The sequence below is a fragment of the Oncorhynchus keta genome, chromosome 4 (genome assembly GCF_023373465.1).
Source record: "Oncorhynchus keta strain PuntledgeMale-10-30-2019 chromosome 4, Oket_V2, whole genome shotgun sequence".
Classification (NCBI taxonomy): domain Eukaryota; kingdom Metazoa; phylum Chordata; class Actinopteri; order Salmoniformes; family Salmonidae; genus Oncorhynchus; species Oncorhynchus keta.
The window spans coordinates 57459653-57479362 of NC_068424.1; the positions used below are offsets into that span (position 1 = coordinate 57459653).

At 45.8% G+C, this 19710-nt stretch overlaps 1 protein-coding gene across 7 annotated transcripts in view; it reads right to left on the reverse strand.

Moving 5' to 3' along the window:
- LOC118379326 (E3 ubiquitin-protein ligase RNF130-like) overlaps positions 1-19710 on the reverse strand; it is a 79224-nt gene that overhangs the window by 12236 nt on the left and 47278 nt on the right. For 6 of the 7 annotated variants that reach the window (XM_035766349.2, XM_035766382.2, XM_035766344.2 and 3 more), the window contains 2 exons: positions 18173-18244; positions 12012-12094 (listed from right to left, as the gene is read on the reverse strand). In XM_035766349.2, coding sequence (XP_035622242.1) covers positions 12012-12094; positions 18173-18244 — 155 coding nt within the window. Of the gene's footprint in view, positions 1-6140; positions 6924-12011; positions 12095-18172; positions 18245-19710 lie in introns of those variants that run through there. The other variant, XM_035766390.2, reaches the window with a different exon arrangement.

A 19710-nucleotide genomic window follows, 5' to 3' on the forward strand; every position in this document is an offset into this window, starting at 1 on the left:
GGGCCTAGAGTATGAACGAGCAAATGTAACACTTTATTAAGGTCCTGCAATAAACCATTTCTTAACAGGTTTACATACTATTTCTGAATCATTATTCCTACGTTTGTAAATGTCAATAAGCAATCTCTAAAGAGTCATTGATGTATTTATAAGCACTATTTTAATTGAACTGCCTTTCTCGTCAGCACGCTAGGCTTGCTAATGCTAAGCTAGCATTCTGATGAAGAAGGCAGTTTACTTAAAATAGTATTTATAAATATAATGTATAAATGTGGACCCCAGGAAGGGTAACTGCTGCTTCAGCAACAGCAAATGGGGATCCTAAAATAAAAAAAAGATATAAAACAAGACTTAAGAGATTGCTTAAATGGTATGTCAACTCTCTACAACCTGTTTATAAACGGTTCATTAAGGGACCTTATGATAAAGTGTCACCGAAACGAGTCACGCTTTAAGACACAGTGATCACTGTGGCGCAACTTGGACACAAGGTTGACATTGTCTGTCCGTCATGACACAAGACAGCCATTGTGGATCTGAGAGAAACGTCATGTTGGAGATAGCGCTCTGTTCCCTATTTTGATATGATGCCGGACGGCCAATTTCAATGCACTTCAAAAGGACCATTAGGACCAGATTTACTGTAGCTGGTCTTGCCTATCTCATAATATAATCACTAACCTTAACAGCTTAATGGCTTTATCAAAAGCATGGTGCATAGATTATTTCAACATTAAAAGATCCTCATGATGAGCATCCATAAAACAATACAAGGCCCCATTACATCATCGCTAAAGAACAAATCCTTAAGTGCCAGTACCAACCATGCATAATAGAAAATACTTAACCGCCGATTCCTAAGGACAAACATAAAAGTGCACGTTGATTCTGTTAAGTGCCTGTCTAACATGGCCGGGCATTTCCTGGGCATGTTCTGTTCCTTATCGAAGCCACTTGCAGCGGCCCTCTACCAATGCTTTACTTTCAAGGGGGGCACAGAAAACAAGGGCTCCATGCATTAATGATGAGCCCGTTTACCATACAATGGCTTGGGGAGAAAGTCAGTGGGCAGTAAGAAGCAGTCCTGCAAGAGAGAGACTTTTGGATAAGCTGTGGTTGTAGTGAGACTTGGATATATATGTGTGTGTGTGTGTGTGTCGATAAGCTTTGATTGTGTGTGTGTGTGTGTGTGCATGTCTATTTATATAACCAGTGTGATAGTGTTTGGGAATGTGTCAAAAGGGTGAGCTTGTGTAGTAGTTTGTGTGATTGTTTGACAGTGTAAATGTGTGTGTGACTGATGTAAAGTCAGTCTGTCTGTATGTGTATGCTGTAAGTGAAACACTCCAGCCAGGAAAAGATTCCGCTCACAGTCTGTGCCTGCATCCCAGAAGGCCCATTGGGCTCTGGTCAAATGTAGCGCACTATATAGGGAATAGGGTACCATAGTAAACACACTCTTTCTTAGAGCAGAGTAAAAACAGAGAAAAAAATGACAGTCGGACAGACGGGTAGATACCTATTAGATACTATAACAGATGCCATCACAGAACAACAACATACCAAGATACTTATGTTTGTTGTTCCTGTCTTGGTTGGTATGTTTGGTTTATCCAGATGACATGTTACGGCATTTAAAATATTTGTCCGCTTGCCTACCTGCCTGGCTGCCTGCCAGCCAGCCTGCCTATCAGTCCATTCAAGTCTGACCAAAAAAATCATCCCTCTATTGACAAGACATTGTCCTATAGACTGATATTAAATGTACAGAGACAAATTGAATGGCTGATGGCAGGTCAAGTGTACTCCCTTACTTCAATGTTTTTAGTTATTGATTGGGCATAGCAGCGTGTACTTAAGGGAGACACCAGAGGGATTGGTGTTCAGAGATACAGTATGAACACAGAGGATGCAGCAGTATGCACACACGTGATAACTCCAGTCTACATAAAAAGCCCTGTTCACCTCTCTCTCTCTCTGCCTCTCAATTGTTCTCTCTCGCTCGCTCTGCCTCTCCATTGCTCTCTCTCTGCCTCCATTGTTCTCTCTCTCTCGTTCCCTCTCTCTCTGCCTATCCATTGTTCCCTCTCTCTCTGCGTTCCCTCTCTCTCTCTCTGCCTCTCCATTGTGTTCCCTCTCTCTCTGCCTCTCTATTGTGTTCCCTCTCTCTCTGCCTCTCCATTGTGTTCCCTCTCTCTCTGCATTCCCTCTCTCTCTGCCTCTCCATTGTGTTCCCTCTCTCTCTGCGTTCCCTCTCTCTCTGCCTCTCCATTGTGTTCCCTCTCTCTCTGCGTTCCCTCTCTCTCTGCCTCTCCATTGCGTTCCCTCTCTCTCTCTCTCTGCCTCTCCATTGCGTTCCCTCTCTCTCTCTGTCTCTCCATTGTGTTCCCTCTCTCTCTCTCTGCCTCTCCATTGCGTTCCCTCTCTCTCTCTCTCTCTCTCTGCCTCTCCATTGCGTTCCCTCTCTCTGCCTCTCCATTGCGTTCCCTCTCTCTCTCTCCATTGCGTTCCCTCTCTCTCTCTCCATTGCGTTCCCTCTCTCTCTCTCCATTGCGTTCCCTCTCTCTCTCTCCATTGCGTTCCCTCTCTCTCTCTCTCCATTGCGTTCCCTCTCTCTCTCTCTCCATTGCGTTCCCTCTCTCTCTCTCTCCATTGCGTTCCCTCTCTCTCTCTCCATTGCGTTCCCTCTCTCTCTCTCCATTGCGTTCCCTCTCTCTCTCTCCATTGCGTTCCCTCTCTCTCTCTCTCCATTGCGTTCCCTCTCTCTCTCTCCATTGCCCCTCTCTCTCTCTCCATTGTTCCCTCTCTCTCTCTCCATTGCCCTCTCTCTCTCTCCATTGCGTTCCCTCTCTCTCTCCATTGCGTTCCCTCTCTCTGCCTCTCCATTGCGTTCCCTCTCTCTGCCTCTCCATTGCGTTCCTCTCTGCCTCTCCATTGCGTTCCCTCTCTCTGCCTCTCCATTGCGTTCCCTCTCTCTGCCTCTCCATTGCGTTCCCTCTCTCTGCCTCTCCATTGCGTTCCCTCTCTCTCTCTCTCCATTGCCCCTCTCTGCCTCTCCATTGCGTTCCCTCTCTGCCTCTCCATTGCGTTCCCTCTCTGCCTCTCCATTGCGTTCCCTCTCTGCCTCTCCATTGCGTTCCCTCTCTCTCTCTCTCTCTCCATTGCGTTCCCTCTCTCTCTCTCCATTGCGTTCCCTCTCTCTCTCTCCATTGCGTTCCCTCTCTCTCTCTCCATTGCGTTCCCTCTCTCTCTCTCCATTGCGTTCCCTCTCTCTCTCTCCATTGCGTTCCCTCTCTCTCTCCCATTGCGTTCCCTCTCTCTCTCTCCATTGCGTTCCCTCTCTCTCTCTCCATTGCGTTCCCTCTCTCTCTCTCCATTGCGTTCCCTCTCTCTCTCTCCATTGCGTTCCCTCTCTCTCTCTCCATTGCGTTCCCTCTCTCTCTCTCCATTGCGTTCCCTCTCTCTCTGCCTCTCCATTGCGTTCCCTCTCTCTCTGCCTCTCCATTGCGTTCCCTCTCTCTCTGCCTCTCCATTGCGTTCCCTCTCTCTCTGCCTCTCCATTGCGTTCCCTCTCTCTCTGCCTCTCCATATTGCGTTCTCTCTCTCTCTCTCTCTCCATATTGTTCTCTCTCTCTCTCTCTCTCTCTATTGCGTTCTCTCTCTCTCTCTCTCTCTCTCTATATTGCGTTCTCTCTCTCTCTCTCTCTCTATATTGCGTTCTCTCTCTCTCTCTCTCTCTATATTGCGTTCTCTCTCTCTCTCTCTCTCTCTCTCTCTCTCTCTCTCTCTCTCTCTCTCTCTCTCTCTCTCTCTCTCTCTCTCTCTCTCTCTCTCTCTCTCTCTCTCTCTCTCTCTCTCTCTCTCTCTCTCTCTCTCTCTCTCTCTCTCTCTCTCTCTCTCTCTCTCTCTCTCTCTCTATTGCGTTCTCTCTCTCTCTCTCTCTCTATTGCGTTCTCTCTCTATTGCGTTCTCTCTCTCTTCTCTCTCTCTCTCTCTCTCTCTATTGCGTTCTCTCTCTCTCTCTCTATTGCGTTCTCTCTCTCTCTCTCTCTCTCTATTGCGTTCTCTCTCTCTCTCTCTCTCTATTGCTTTCTCTCTCTATTGCGTTCTCTCTCTATTGCGTTCTCTCTCTATTGCGTTCTCTCTCTATTGCGTTCTCTCTCTATTGCGTTCTCTCTCTATTGCGTTCTCTCTCTATTGCGTTCTCTCTCTATTGCGTTCTCTCTCTCTGCCTCTCCATTGCGCTCTCTCTCTGCCTCTCCATTGCGCTCTCTCTCTCTCTCTATTGCGTTCTCTCTCTCTCTCTCTCTCTATTGCGTTCTCTCTCTATTGCGTTCTCTCTCTCTGCCTCTCCATTGCGTTCTCTCTCTATTGCGTTCTCTCTCTCTGCCTCTCCATTGCGCTCTCTCTCTGCCTCTCCATTGCGTTCTCTCTCTATTGCGTTCTCTCTCTCTGCCTCTCCATTGCGTTCTCTCTCTCTGCCTCTCCATTGCGTTCTCTCTCTCTGCCTCTCCATTGCGTTCTCTCTCTGCCTCTCCATTGCGCTCTCTCTCTGCCTCTCCATTGCGCTCTCTCTCTGCCTCTCCATTGCGTTCTCTCTCCATTGCGTTCTCTCTCTCTGCCTCTCCATTGCGTTCTCTCTCTATTGCGTTCTCTCTCTCTGCCTCTCCATTGCGTTCTCTCTCTATTGCGTTCTCTCTCTCTGTCTCTCCATTGCGTTCTCTCTCTATTATTCTCTCTCTCTGCCTCTCCATTGCGTTCTCTCTCGCTCCCTCTCTTGCGTTCCCTCTCTCTGCCTCTCCATTGCGTTCCCTCTCTCTCTGCCTCTCCATTGCGTTCCCTCTCTCTCTGCCTCTCCATTGCGTTCCCTCTCTCTCTCTATACTTCCATCTCTCTCTCTCTCTCTCTCTCTCTCTATATTGCGTTCCCTCTCTCTCTCTCGTTCCCTCTCTCTCTCTCTCTCTCTCTATATTGCGTTCCCTCTCTCTCTCTCTCTCTCTCTATATTGCGTTCCCTCTCTCTCTCTCTCTCTCTCTATATTGCGTTCCCTCTCTCTCTCTCTCTCTCTCTCTCTCTCTCTCTCTCTCTCTCTCTCTCTCTCTCTCTCTCTCTCTCTCTCTCTCTCTCTCTCTCTCTCTCTCTCTCTCTCTCTCTCTCTCTCTCTCTCTCTCTCTCTCTCTCTCTCTCTCTCTCTCTCTCTCTCTCTCTCTCTCTCTCTCTCTCTCTCTCTCTCTCTCTCTCTCTCTCAAAAGTAGTTATCCATCTTGGTAGCATTGCAGTGTGCCCTAAAACCACATAAGTGATGAAGGGCACAAATCAAAAAGGTACATTTTGGTACTACTAACATGACCAGTCAACAGTCGGGGCGGCAGGGTAGCCTAGTGGACTAGTAACCGAAAGGTTGCAAGTTCGAATCCCCGAGCTGACAAAGGACAAATCTGTCGTTCTGCCCCTGAACAGGCAGTTAACCCACTGTTCCTAGGCCGTCAATGAAAATAAGAATTTGTTCTTAACTGACTTGCCTAGTAAAATAAAGATAAAAAAAATAAATAAAAAAAAACTGCACAGGTTACTCCAAATCTGTAATTAGCCTACCTATGGATTGCAAACAGAAATTAGCTCTTTAGTTAGACTAACTGACACTTATGTATATAGTGTCAAGTCCTGACCTTAGTTCCTTTTTATGTCTCCATTTTAGTTTGGTCAGGGCGTGAGTTGGGGTGGGCATTGTTTTGGTTCTGTGTGTTATATTTCTAGGTGTTTGGCCTGGTATGGTTCCCAATCAGAGGCAGCTGTCAAACGTTGTCTCTGATTGAGAACCACACTTAGGCAACCTGTTTTCCCACTATGGGTTGTGGGTAGTTGCTTTCTGTGTTTGTGTCTGCACCAGATAAAACTGTTTTGGTTGTTCTCTTTGTTGTTTTGCATTTTAGTGTTCATTTTCAAATAAACAATATGAACATGTGCCACGCTGCACCTTGGTCCTCACCTTCTTCCACTAACGGCCGTTACATGCAGTAGTTCAGAGATAATGATTATTGTGCATTGCATTGTGTGTCTTTCACCTAATTAAATAATAGCAGGTTGAGGCCTGAGGCATAAAAACACTTTAAAATCAGTTGCAACGATGTTAAATCAAATAATTTTATTGGTCGTGTACACATATTTCGCTTAAGTTATCCCAGATGCAACAAAATGCTTATGTTTCTAGCTGTTACAGTGCAGTAATAACAAACAATACAAAATAAAAAAATAAAATGAAGAAATATCAGAACGAGCAATGTCAGGGTCTGGAATACAGGTCTATCTGTATTTGATAGTGTGTATAGACATTATGGACAATATGTGATTAGAAAAGGTGTGTACAGCAGTAGTTATATAGGATGAGCATTGACTAGAATACAGTATATACATGTAAAGTGGGTGAAACAGTGGAGTACAGGGTGGTATTGATGACTGTTTAACAGTCTGATGGCCTGGTTATCAGTCTCTCGGTCTCAGCTTTGATGAACCTGTACGGTCTCTGCCTTCTAGATGGTAGTGGGGTAAACAGGCCATGGCTCGGGTGGCTGTGGTCCTTGATGATCTTATTGGCCTTTCGTGTGACACCGGGTGCTGTAGATGTCCTGTAGGGAAGGCGGTCTGGAGAGCCCTGCTCAGACACTTTCAACTTCCTTTAATGCTAGCGATAGTCGATGCCTGACTATCAGCACGTCCACACCTTCTGTGAGGACGAGGACATACTGTATATGAAGTCTTGCCCTTTTTGCCTCATAGGAAGGACCTGTGTTCTTCACTTCCCCTTCTCCCAGCCCCTCTGATTGCTCCTCTTCGACAGAGACTGGATAAGTAGGATGTATGGAGAGCATTAAATGGTAGACGGCCCGTTTACATTTCTGATATCTGATCTGGACTGAACTGGTCTGAGGAAGGAGTGGGTACATAGTCCTTGTGTCAGTTGGGCCAAACTAAACATTTAGACCCTCTTATCCAGAGTGACTTACAGTTAGTGCATTCATCTTAAGATAGCTAGGGCTTCCCGAGTGGCATAGCGGTCTAAGGTGTCACTACAGACCCTGGGTTCGATCCCAGGCTGTGTCACCTCCGGCCGTGACCGGGACACCCATGAGGCGGAGCACAATTGGCCCAGCATCATCCGGGTTAGGGGAGGGTTCGGCAGGCCGGGATATCCTTGTCCCACCGCGCTTTAGCTACTCCTTGTGGCGGGCCGGGCACCCGCACGCTGACTTTGGTCGCCAGCTGGATGCTGTTTCCTCCGACACATTGGTGCGGCTGGCTTCTATGTTAAACGAACATTGTGTCAAGAAGCAGTGTGGCTTGGCAGGATTGTGAATCGGAGGACCCACAGCTCTCGACCTTTGCCTCTCCCGTGTCCTTAGGGGAATTGCAGCGATGGGACAAGACTAACTACTAATTGGATATCACAAAATATCCAATTGGAGAAAAAGGGGTAAAAGTACAAAAATATATATATACAAAAAAAATTAAACGATAGCTAGGTGGGACGTCATTGTAAGTACATTTTTCCTCAATAAAGTAGCTATTAGCAGAGCTAGTAGGTTGTAACCGCCTTAAACATAGCACCAATGCGACGACAAAGAGATTAGACTGCCAATTTGGCTGCAACTAAAGAGCAACAGTGCATCTCCTAAGTCTAGGAACACCCATCTTCTCTCCATCTGAACTGATCTACAGATTCAAAATAGAGGTGGTCGGATGTCTACTGGGAATCAGCTTTCAGCTGTCCAGTTCTTTCACATTAGTGCAGATGAAGGAGATGAAGTAGAGGAGGCAAGTAGAGGAGTGGACTCTGGATGTTCTGACATCCACAAGGCCAGAGAAGACACAGCAGATGGTGTCCAAGAACAAGACTACCGGACAAGGGCGCAGTGGTGTGTGAGACAGAAAAATAGAGAAAGTGTGTGTCCGCTTCTGAGGGCTTATGTGTGCACGCATGTTGGAGTATATACAGTGGGGAGAACAAGTATTTGATAACCTGCAAAATCGTCAGTGTTTCCGACTTACAAAGCAGCTGTAATTTTTAATCATAGGTACACTTCAACTGTGAGAGACGGAATCTAAAACAAAAATCTTGAAAATTACATTGTATGATTTTTAAGTAATTAATTTACATTTTATTGCATGACATAAGTATTTGATACATCAGAAAAGCAGAACTTCGCTGGGCAATATGGACTTTCAGCTCCCTCCAAAGATTTTCTACTGGGTTCAGGTCTGGAGACTGGCTAGGCCACTCCAGGACCTTGAGATGCTTCTTACAGAGCCACTCCTTAGTTGCCCTGGCTGTTTGTTTTGGGTTGTTTTTATGCTGGAAGACCCAGCCACGACCCATCTTCAATGCTCTTACTGAGGGAAGGAGGTTGTTGGCCAAGATCTCGCGATACATGGCCCCATCCATCCTCCCCTCAATACGGTGCAGTCGTCCTGTCCCCTTTGCAGAAAAGCATCCCCAAAAAATGATGTTTCCACCTCCATGCTTCACGGTTGGGATGATGTTCTAGGAGTTGTACTCATCCTTCTTCCTCCAAACACGGCGAGTGGAGTTTAGACAAAGAAGCTCTATTTTTGTCTCATCAGACCACATGACCTTCTCCCATTCCTCCTCTGGATCGTCCAGATGGTCATTGGCAAACTTCAGATGGGCCTGGACATGCGCTGGCTTGAGCAGGGGGACCTTGCGTGCGCTGCAGGATTTTAATCCATGACGGCGTAGTGTGTTACTAATGGTTTTCTTTGAGACTGTGGTCCCAGCTCTCTTCAGGTCATTGACCAGGTCCTGCCGTGTAGTTCTGATCCCTCAACTTCCTCATGATCATTGATGTCCCACGAGGTGAGATCTTGCATGGAGCCCCAGACCGAGGGTGATTGACGTCATCTTGAACTTCTTACATTTTCGAATAATTGCGCCAACAGTTGTTGCCTTCTCACCAAGCTGCTTGCCTATTGTCCTGTAGCCCATCCCAACCTTGTGCAGGTCTACAATTTTACCTCTGATGTCCTTACACAGCTCTCTGGTCTAGGTCATTGTGGAGAGGTTGGAGTCTGTTTGATTGAGTGTGTGGACAGGTGTCTTTTATACAGGTAACGAGTTCAAACAGGTGCAGTTAATACAGGTAATGAGTGGAGAACAAGAGGGCTTCTTAAAGAAAAACTAACAGGTCTGTGAGAGCCGGAACTCTTACTGGTTGGTAGGTGATCAAATACTTATGTCATGTGATTTTCTGGATTTTTGTTTTAGATTCAGTCTCTCACCGTTGAAGTGTACCTATGATAAAAATTAGACCTCTATATGCTTTGTAAGTAGGAAAACCGGCAGTGTATCAAATACCACTGTATATATACACAGTTGAGTCGAAAGTTTAGATACACCTTAGCCAATTACATTTAAACTCAGTTTCACAATTCCTGACATTTAATCCTGGTAAAAATTCCCTGTCTTAGGTCAGTTAGGATCACCACTTTATTTTAAGAATGTGACATGTCAGAATAATAGTAGAGAGAATGATTTCAGCTTTTATTTCTTTAATCACATTCCCACATTCCCAAGTTTACATGCAACCAAATACTAATTGAGTGTATTGCCATTAAATTGTTTAACTTGGGTCAAACATTTTGGGTAGCCTTCCACAAGCTTCCCACAATAAGTTGGGTGAATTTTGGCCCATTCCTCCTGACAGAGCTGGTATAACGGAGTCAGGTTTGTAGACCTCCTTGCTCGCACACACTTTCTCAGTTCTGCCCACAAATTTTCTATAGGATTGAGGTTAGGGCTTTGTGATGGCCACTCCAATACCTGGACTTTGTTGTCCTTAAGCCATTTTGCCAGAACTTTGGAAGTACGCTTGGGGTTCATTTGGGAGACCCATTTGCGACCAAGCTTTAACTTCCCGATTGATGTATTGAGATGTTGCTTCAATATATCCACATACTTTTCCTCCCTCATGATGCCATCTATTTTGTGAAGTGCACCAGTCCCTCCTGCAGCAAAGCACCCCCACAACATGATGCTGCCACCCCCGTGCTTCACGGCTAGGATGGTGTTCTTCGGCTTGCAAGCCTTCCCCTTATTCCTTCAAACATAACGACAGTCATTATTGCCAAACAGTTCTATTTTTGTTTCATCAGACCGGAGGACATTTCTCCAAAAAGTAAGATCTTTGTCCCCATGTTCAGTTGCAAACCATAGTCTGGCTTTTTTACGCCGGTTTTGGAGCATTGGCTTCTTCCCTGCTGAGCGGCCTTTCAGGTTATGTCAATATAGGACTAGTTTTACTGTGGATATAGACACTTTTGTACCCGTTTCCTCCAGCATCTTCACAAGGTCCTTTGCTGTTGTTCTGGGATTGATTTGCACTTTTCGCACCAAAGTACATTCATCTCTAGGAGACAGAACGTGTCTCCTTCCTGAGCGGTATGACGGCTGCATGGTCCCATGGTGTTTTAACTTGCGTACTATTGTTTGTACAGATGAACGTGGTACCTTCAGGCCTTTGGGAATTGCTCCCAAGGATGAACCAGACTTGGAGGTCTACAATTGTTTTTCTGAGGTCTTGGCTGATTTCTTTAGATTTTCCAATGATGTCAAGCAAAGAGGCACTGAGTTTGAAGGTAGGCCTTGAAATATATCCACAGGTACACCTCCAATTGACTCAAATTATGTTCATTAGCCTATCAGAAGCTTCTTAAAACCATGACATCATTTTCTGGAATTTCAAAAGCTGTTCAAAGGCAGAGTCAACTTAATGTATGTAAACTTCTGACCCGCTGGAATTGTGGTACAGTGAATTATAAGTGAAATAATGTGTCATGCACAAAGTAGATGTCCTAACCGACTTGCCAAAACTATAGTTTGTTAACAAGAAATTTGTGGAGTGGTTGAAAAACGAGTGTATGTAAACCTCCAACCTAAGTGTATGTAAACCTCCGACTCCAACTGCATGTGTGTGTCGGAGGAAGAGGAAGTGTGTGTGTTTGTGGGTGCAGGTCATTTGGCAGCACTAGATCTAAATATAGCCGGAGCTACCTAGCAGGGGTTACGACTCAGTGTGCAGCGAGACGAGATAGCCTTGATAGTGTCTACATTTCCAAAACAGACCAGACTCCATTTAGCAAGAGAACAACTCCCTTTTCTCTCTAACTTTGTCACGCTCTCTCACCTCCCCCCTCCTTCCCGTGCTCGTTATAATTCCTTTTTTTCTTCTTCCAATACCTCCTCCGGTCTGTTACTTTCCGTAACTCCATCTTCTTTTCCCTCTCTCTTGCTCCTTTTTCCTGGCAAGAGCTTAAATGTCATCTCTCACTGACATTACATTATCCACTTCCTTTGTAAAGCATAGTGATCCACTAAACCAACACGCTGTATGTGTGTGTCCTACAACTGATCCTAAATCAGACCCAAATGGTCAAACCAGAGGTGATTGACAGGTAGGAAAGACTCCTCCTATTGTATCAAGGTTTTTAAGGTTTAAGATTTGTCACCTCAACTGCATAAATACAGTATTAACTTTCTACCTTTCCTTATTGGTGGTGTGATACATCTTAATATGTGCAAATTAACGATGGCTGAACTGTGGGGAGGTGTGTCTCTGGTCTAGTCTGTTGTGCGTCAGTGCAGTCGTCCCACTGAGCAGATCAGCAGGAAAGGTGTGTGACGGATCTGATGGGGGGCGCCATGTGATGGATGGGTGTGGAGATTGCCTCAGACAGGAGGAGAAACTTCAGGGAGGGGTAGAAACGCACATCGGAGGAGGAAGGAGGGAAGAAGAGGAGGAGGGAGGGGATGTAAGTGGATGGTGTGACATTGAGAATGAGTGGATGGCGGACATGTTGTATTCCGAATCCGAGCGAGAGTTTGTTGTGTGTAAGAGCCACAAGGGCAGTGTCAGGCTGTCCCACACTCCTAGCTTAGGATGTATATAGGTACACACAGTCAACCCACCAAACAAACACACACACACACACACACTCACTTGCAGGGCAGGATGCGGACCACGTCGTTGAGCTGGTATCCCTCGATGCACACGGCGCAGTGGTTGAAGTCCGGGTCTGTTTCCTGCAGCATGGAAGACAAACAGAACAGGCCAGTCAGTGTCAGACAGCTACAATGAAGAGAAAGCCATCTATTACTGAGGAAGAACAGTGACAGACACTTTGCTTTTGACCATTCATATTCACTATCAACCAGATGATAAATAAACTGGTTTGTTCAACAGGCCGAGGTGCAGTACCAAACATGGCCAGTGTTTCCTCTTGAATGTTTGTTTGGAGAGGCATCAATACACTTTAGACATCCAGGAGTGCTGGGACTGAAAGTTGTATATTATTGTAGGCACGTTGGCTGGCTTTGTAAAGGAACGTAATGGTAGGGGAAACATGTTCAGTATACAGAGTACAATTAAGTAGAGTACTCTTGTTGAATCAGGGATGGAACTGAGGCCACGTTGCCGTGTCAACCACACCCATCACCGTGACAACAGCCATGGCAGGTGGCGGCATGTCTGTGACTGACTGACTGCCCTGGCATGTCCATCACAAGGTGTCACGCTTAAGCATGCCATACGAGGAAGAGAGAGAGGGGAAGGTGGGAAGAGAGGAAGAGGTGTGAAAGAGGTAAAGGGAGAGGGAGTGAAAGACAGCGATAGAGGGCGATGACACAATGCATGACAAGGGAGGTGCAGAGAGCCAAGGAAAGAAAGAAGGAAAGAGGGTGTGATAGATTGAAAGATGGCAGAAAAGTGTGATAGAGAGAAAGAAAGAACAGTTTGATAAAGAGAGAATATGTGAGAGAGAGAGAGACAGAGATGTAATCAATGCTGTTTTATTTATGGAGGGTGGCTAACCATCTCTGCTGACAGTAGAGAAGCTGCCACAGAGGTGCACAAGGACAGACTGGTGCCCAGCCCCGCCTGGCCGTGGACTGAATTAGCACGCGGTGCCGAGCGAACAGGGAGGGACCGATCGATACGCCAGGAAGAACTGAGACAACACAGACCTGTCATCTCTCTAGTCAAACCTGGGAACACTAGCCTAGTCCGACATGTATGCGCTGACACACACACACATACGTACATACACACAACTTTTCAAAAGTTTTGGGTCACATAGAAATGTCTTTGTTTTTGAAAGAACAGCACATTTTTTGTCCATTAAAAGAACGTAACATTTATCAGAAATACAGGGTAGACATTGTTAATGTTGTAAATGACTATTGTAGCTGGAAACAGCTGGTTTTTAATGGAAAATCTACATAGGCGTACAGAGGCCCATTATCAGCAACCATCACTCCTGTGTTCCAATGGCACGTTGTGTTAGCTAATCCAAGTTTATCATTTTAAAAAGGCTAATTGATCATTAGAAAATCCTTTTGTAATTATGTTAGCACAGCTGACAACTGTTGTTCTGATTAAAGAAGCAATAAAACTGGCCTTCTTTAGACTACTTGAGTATTTGGAGCATCAGCATTTGTGGGTTTGATTACAAAATGGCCAGATACAAAGACCTTTCTTCTGAAACTCATCAGTCTATTCTTGTTCTGAGAAATGAAGACTATACGATGCGAGAAACTGCCAAGAAACTGACGATCTTGTACAACGCTGTATACTACTCCCTACACAGAACAGCGCAAACTGGCTCTAACCAGAATAGAGAGGAGAAAGTTTGAGAAACAGATGCCTCACAAGTCCTCAACTGACAGCTTCATTAAATAGTATGCGCAAAACACCAGTCTCAACGTCAACAGTGAGGAGGCGACTCCGGGATGCTGGCCTTCTAGGCAGAGTTCCCCTGTCCAGTGTCTGTGTTCTTTTGCCCATCTTAATATTTTATTTTTATTGGCCAGTCTGAAATATGTCTTTATCTTTGCAACTCTGCCTAGAAGGCCAGCATCCAGGAGTCGCCTCTTCACTGTTGAGATATATAAATATATACACTGCTCAAAAAAATAAAGGGAACACTAAAATACATCCTAGATCTGAATGAATTAAATATTCTTATTAAATACTTTTTTCTTTACATAGTTGAATGTGCTGACAACAAAATCATCATAAATTATCAATGGAAATCAAATGTATCAACCCATGGAGGTTGGAGTCACACTCAAAATTAAAGTGGAAAAACACACTACAGGCTGATCCAACTTTGATGTAATGTCCTTAAAACAAGTCAAAATGAGGCTCAGTAGTGTGTGTGGCCTCCACGTGCCTGTATGATCTCCCTACAACGCCTGGGCATGCTCCTGATGAGGTGACGGAGGGTCTCCTGAGGGATCTCCTCCCAGACCTGGACTAAAGCATCCGCCAACTCCTGGACAGTCTTTGGTGCAATGTGGCGTTGGTGGATGGAGTGAGACATGGTGTCCCAGATGTGCTCAATCGGATTCAGGTCTGGGGAACGTGCGGGCCAGTCCATAGCATCAATGCCTTCCTCTTGCAGGAACTGCTGACACACTCAAGCCACATGATGTCTAGCATTGTCTTGCATTAGGAGGAACCCAGGGCCAACCGCACCAGCATATGGTCTCACAAGGGGTCTGAGGATCTCATCTCGGTACCTAATGGCAGTCAGGCAACCTCTGGCGAGCACATGGAGGGCAGTGCGCCCCCAAAGAAATGCCACCCCGCACCATGACTGACCCACCGCCAAACCGGTCATGGTGGAGGATGTTGCAGGCAGCAAAACGTTCTCCACGGCGTCTCCAGACTGTCACGTCTGTCACATGTTCTCAGTGTGAACCTGCTTTCATCTGTGAAGAGCATAGGGCGCCAGTGGCAAATTTGCCAATCTTGGTGTTCTCTGGCAAATGCCAAACGTCCTGCACGGTGTTGGGCTGTAAGCACAACCCCCACCTGTGGACGTCGGGCCCTCATACCACCCTCATGGAGTCTGTTTCTGACCGTTTGAGCAGACACATGCACATTTGTGGCCTGCTGGAGGTCATTTTGCAGGGCTCTGGCAGTGCTCCTCCTGCTCCTCCTTGCACAAAGGTGGAGGTAGCGGTCCTGCTGCTGGGTTGTTGCCCTCCTACGGCCTCCTCCACATCTCCTGATGTACTGGTCTGTCTCCTGGTAGCGCCTCCATGCTCTGAACACTACGCTGATAAACACAGCAAACCTTCTTGCCACAGCTCGCATTGATGTGCCATCTTGGATGAGCTGTACTACCTGAGCCACTTGTGTGGGTTGTAGACTCCTTGTCATGCTACCACTATAGTGAAAGCACCGCCAGCATTCAAAAGTGACCAAAACATCAGCCAGGAAGCATAGGAACTGAGAAGTGGTCTGTGGTCCCCACCTGCAGAACCACTCCTTTATTGGGGGTAGTCTTGCTAATTGCCTATAATTTCCACCTGTTGTCTATTCCATTTGCACAACAGCATGTGACATTTATTGTCAATCAGTGTTGCTTCCTAAGTGGACAGTTTGATTTCACAGAAGTGTGATTGACTTGGAGTTACATTGTGTTGTTTAAGTGTTCGCTTTATTTTTGTTGAGCAGTGTATATCACACAATATGTTAGAAATTTGTATGTGCTTAAGATCCAGTTCTCTCAAACTTTGTTCCAACCAACTAAACCATTTAGAAAGGGCTATGCAAAATTGGAAGAGCAGTGACAAGTACTCCTGCGTATGGGAATTCTGCTCAAGTCTGACAGGTTGTATAGAACAGATAGTTATCCGTACCAGGTCGCCATGCAGAGATACAGAGGACAAAAACATAGTACTGAGGCCCATCTGACCTAGTGGGGGAGGGGCAGTAGACCAGTTTTAAGACCCTGGGGAGTCTGCTCCATTTTCCCCCAACCCTGACCTCCTGTCACTGTGAGCGAAGCAAGCTGCTGTAAATGGCTGCCTGATTAAATATGAATGTTGTCCTCTACAGAGGCTGCTGGCACAGAATGAGGCCAAGGCACACAACACAGACCAGGCCGTGTGTGAAATAGGCTTCTGCTAAAATAAAGCAGATCTGTGTCACTAATGGCAGATTTTCATGATGGCAGAATCTGAGCTTTGTAGGGCCAGACTGGGGTTGTGGAAGGGCAGAGAAGTGTCTCTCACCACCACAAGTCACTTTGGACTATGAGACGGAACTGATGTGTTATCAGTTGGCTACGGACGTGATGGAATAGTCCCTAACGCAGCCCGAATGTGTCCTATATGGACTTTGACACATGGGTTACAGAGCTGACCAGTTCACTATTGAACGTGGTGAAGTGGTCCCGGAGTTGACCAGCGTCAGCGTTGACCGAGATGGAGTTGACAGAGGCCTGGCCCATGTCCTAGGGACTGGTAAAATAGGTGACAGCGCTGACCTTTTAATGTTGGCACTGGTATTTCAATCAATTGAACAACAGCGCTTCCGTTTTGATTGAGCTGGACAATGGTGGTATTGTTGGTCTATGAAGGAAATGGCCCTCCAGCTGAGCAATAATGTTTAATTAAACTAATGACCTTCATAGCATAACAGTCCATAGTAGCCGCAACATGTTAGAGATGCAGTGAATGCTGCTACATGAATTTCTGATACACAGTAGAAGTGATGGCTCAATTGGTTGGAGCATGTTGCTGGTTCCCACATGGGTCCACAAATAGTGAATTTATGCATTCGCTGTAATAACCATATAAAAGGTTGTATAGATAAGGGAAGGGCAGCCAAACATACTGGCTTAGAATGCTTCGTATTGTATTCCGGCAGTATCAGGTACAATGTAATTAGTGTAATTAATGTAATTAGCTCTCGACTGCAGTCCTTGTCGGCTGTCGATGGTTATGGCAAGATTTCGACATTGTGTTACAGCAGGGGAAGAGCTATCACACGGTTGTCGCTGTTTCTCCCAAACCCTCCTTCCATTCAGTCATGAGGGCTCTTACGTCCAAAGCCATCAAGCATGTGCGAGGTTAACATCATTTACTGTCCAGAGGGACGTTGTGGCCTGAAACTGGTTGGTTATTTGTGACCAGTGACACTGTAACCTGTTGTCATATCCGTCATCACTGTAACAGGCTGTATTACCTACCAAGAGCCTTGGCCCCTTAGTGCCTACCTTCTCCCCCCCTATCCTTCTGCTCCCCAATATCCAAGCTCGACATCCGGCTCAGTGAGGTCAATCACTCCCGGCGGCCTTCCTCCAGATTGGAGGTTTCAATTTCTGCGGCACACTCCAAGGCCCATGGTTTATTCATGAACAGAGACCTGTCTGACCTTGGCGAGGGCTCAGAGGAGAGGAGGGGCCGGACGGAGAGGACCGACCCGCTCTCCCCTCCTCCAAGCTCCGTCAGCCCTGACACTCGTCTTCACTGGAGACATTCTAAGAACCTCCGTTACACATCACTAGCATTTCACTTTTTCAGTCAGATGGGATTTCTACCATTTATGGCATGTATCAATGTAAGAAATACATCTGGTGTTACTATGGGAGGATTTAGAAAGGATTTGAATTGTTCGTCTTCGTTTAGTTGTTCTGGTTACACACGTTGACTACCAACCACATATTCTGGAATATTTTAATAATGAACCCAAGCAGTTTGTATTTAACATTCACAAGAGTGCAAGATCCCTCGATCAATAAATCAATCCTCTCCTTTGACACGTATGGTTGCAGCCAGCTCGTCTCCCATCACCTAAAAACACAGCGGTTAAGCAGACACTTCCGTCCGTCCATCCATCCATACACTCATCCATCACCTTTGACAACCTCATTCGGAGCTCTTTTCGAGGTGAGAGGCATAAATAAAGAAGAAAGCCTAATACGATAATAAACGTCCTTGTGTCAGATCCTACAGGGCCACCATTCCTGGAAGGACTTGATTTGCGAGAGAAACATGGCAGAAGCCATATTACTAATGGTGAACCTTCCACCAACCATTGGTCCGGAAGAGAAGAGCCAAGAAAGGACAGCGTGAATGGGTATTGGGAGGAATGTCTTGGTTTGTACAGGCAGAAATGTATTTATCATATCTTCCTAACATTATTTAGACAAGGCTGGATTATGGACCAAGATCAACTAGACTGGATATTCTCAAATTCTGGAAAGGCTCAATCCCATATCTCTAGACAGCATGGACAAATGGCTGAGAAAGTTACTAAGTTTGTGGACAGGGGGTGACATGGACAAGAAATAGTGCAGGCAGGTTTACCTTGTCCCCTTTCTTCACGGTCCTGGTTGTCAGCTTCCCTATGGCTTTCTTAGCAGCATCTCCAAGTCGACGCTGGCAGAGAGAGAGAGAAGGGATGAAGGGAGGGAGGGAAGGAGAGCAGGGGGAGGGAGAGATAATATTAAGGTGAATCTGGAGAGCAAATGTAGCCTGAGGGTTGAATTAACAATAGGAATGCAATATAACTTAGTCAGCAAAAAAATACTCCTCTCAAACTAATTTCCCCAAACTCCATAGTGTAGCTGTAATTCATCATCCTTTTTGCTTTAAACATTTCAAACTATTGGGGAATTTGTGCAAAACAGTGCAGAAACATTGACTTCCTGTCCAGTCAAAGACATGATTGTTAAGGCGAGTTGTACTTTAAAAATGGATGAATAATTATATTATATTTGAATTCCCCGGCCTGTGAATTTTAGAACATCATGTAGCTCACTCAAACCATCAGAGAAAATATGGGATCATATACAGTCTCCCCAAACTCCCAGTGTCCTCTGCTACCTTCCACCAGTAGGTTGCTAGGGATGTTGCTAGGGGGCAGGACATGTGACAGTCCTTCTGCCTGCTCAGGTCAGAGCCTCTTCATTCTCTCTCCAAGTGGACAAGAGAAGAGTAGGGCATAGACATTGAGGGATGTTATTAAAAATTGTGCATTTACTTTTGGTTAATGTTTCTAGTTGTTGCTATGTTATGCAGTCATTTGCTTATGCCACCATCTCCTTATACAGTACATCTTGTTATTGTTCTATTACGCAATTCTCATGCTACGTTTATTATGTACAATATATTCATTCATATCTCTTCTCTGTACAGAACCACATCTATCTCATATGTCCTCTGGTAATAAAGTTTCCTATTTGTGTGTAAAGTCTCTGTGAGGTCGCTCTATTCTTCTGACCAGGAGAGGGGTGAGTGAATCACAGTCCAGCCCAACTGGAGAGCCGCTCTCTTTCAGGAGTTGATCTTTGGTCATTTCAACCAAGGGCATACTAAGGTGCCAACGAGCAAGGCTTCAATACATTGGGACAATGTCAAAGGACCTAGAGCCAGAATCATAAGCATTTTGCCCTAATGCAGCATTTTACACTAATAACAGGAACATGTTCAATGAAGAGGTCAAAGGGCACACGACACAAACCATTCTGTCATCTTTAAGGCATGGTACTTCAAGGCATGGTACTTCCCGCCTGGGAAAATAAGTGGCACAATCTTTGCAGAGTTGCCAAAAACGTCTGGGTGAAGCTCTCCCTATGTAGCCACAGTGTGGAGAGAGCAGGGTCTAACTGTAGCTATGTAGCCACAGTGTGGAGAGAGAACAGGGTCTAACTGTAGCTATGCAGTCACAGTGTGGAAAGAGCAGGGTCTAACTGTAGCTATGTAGCCACAGTGTGGAGAGAGCAGGGTCTAACTGTAGCTATGTAGCCACAGTGTGGAGAGAGAACAGGGTCTAACTGTAGCTATGCAGTCACAGTGTGGAGAGAGCAGGGTCTAACTGTAGCTATGTAGTCACAGTGTGGAGA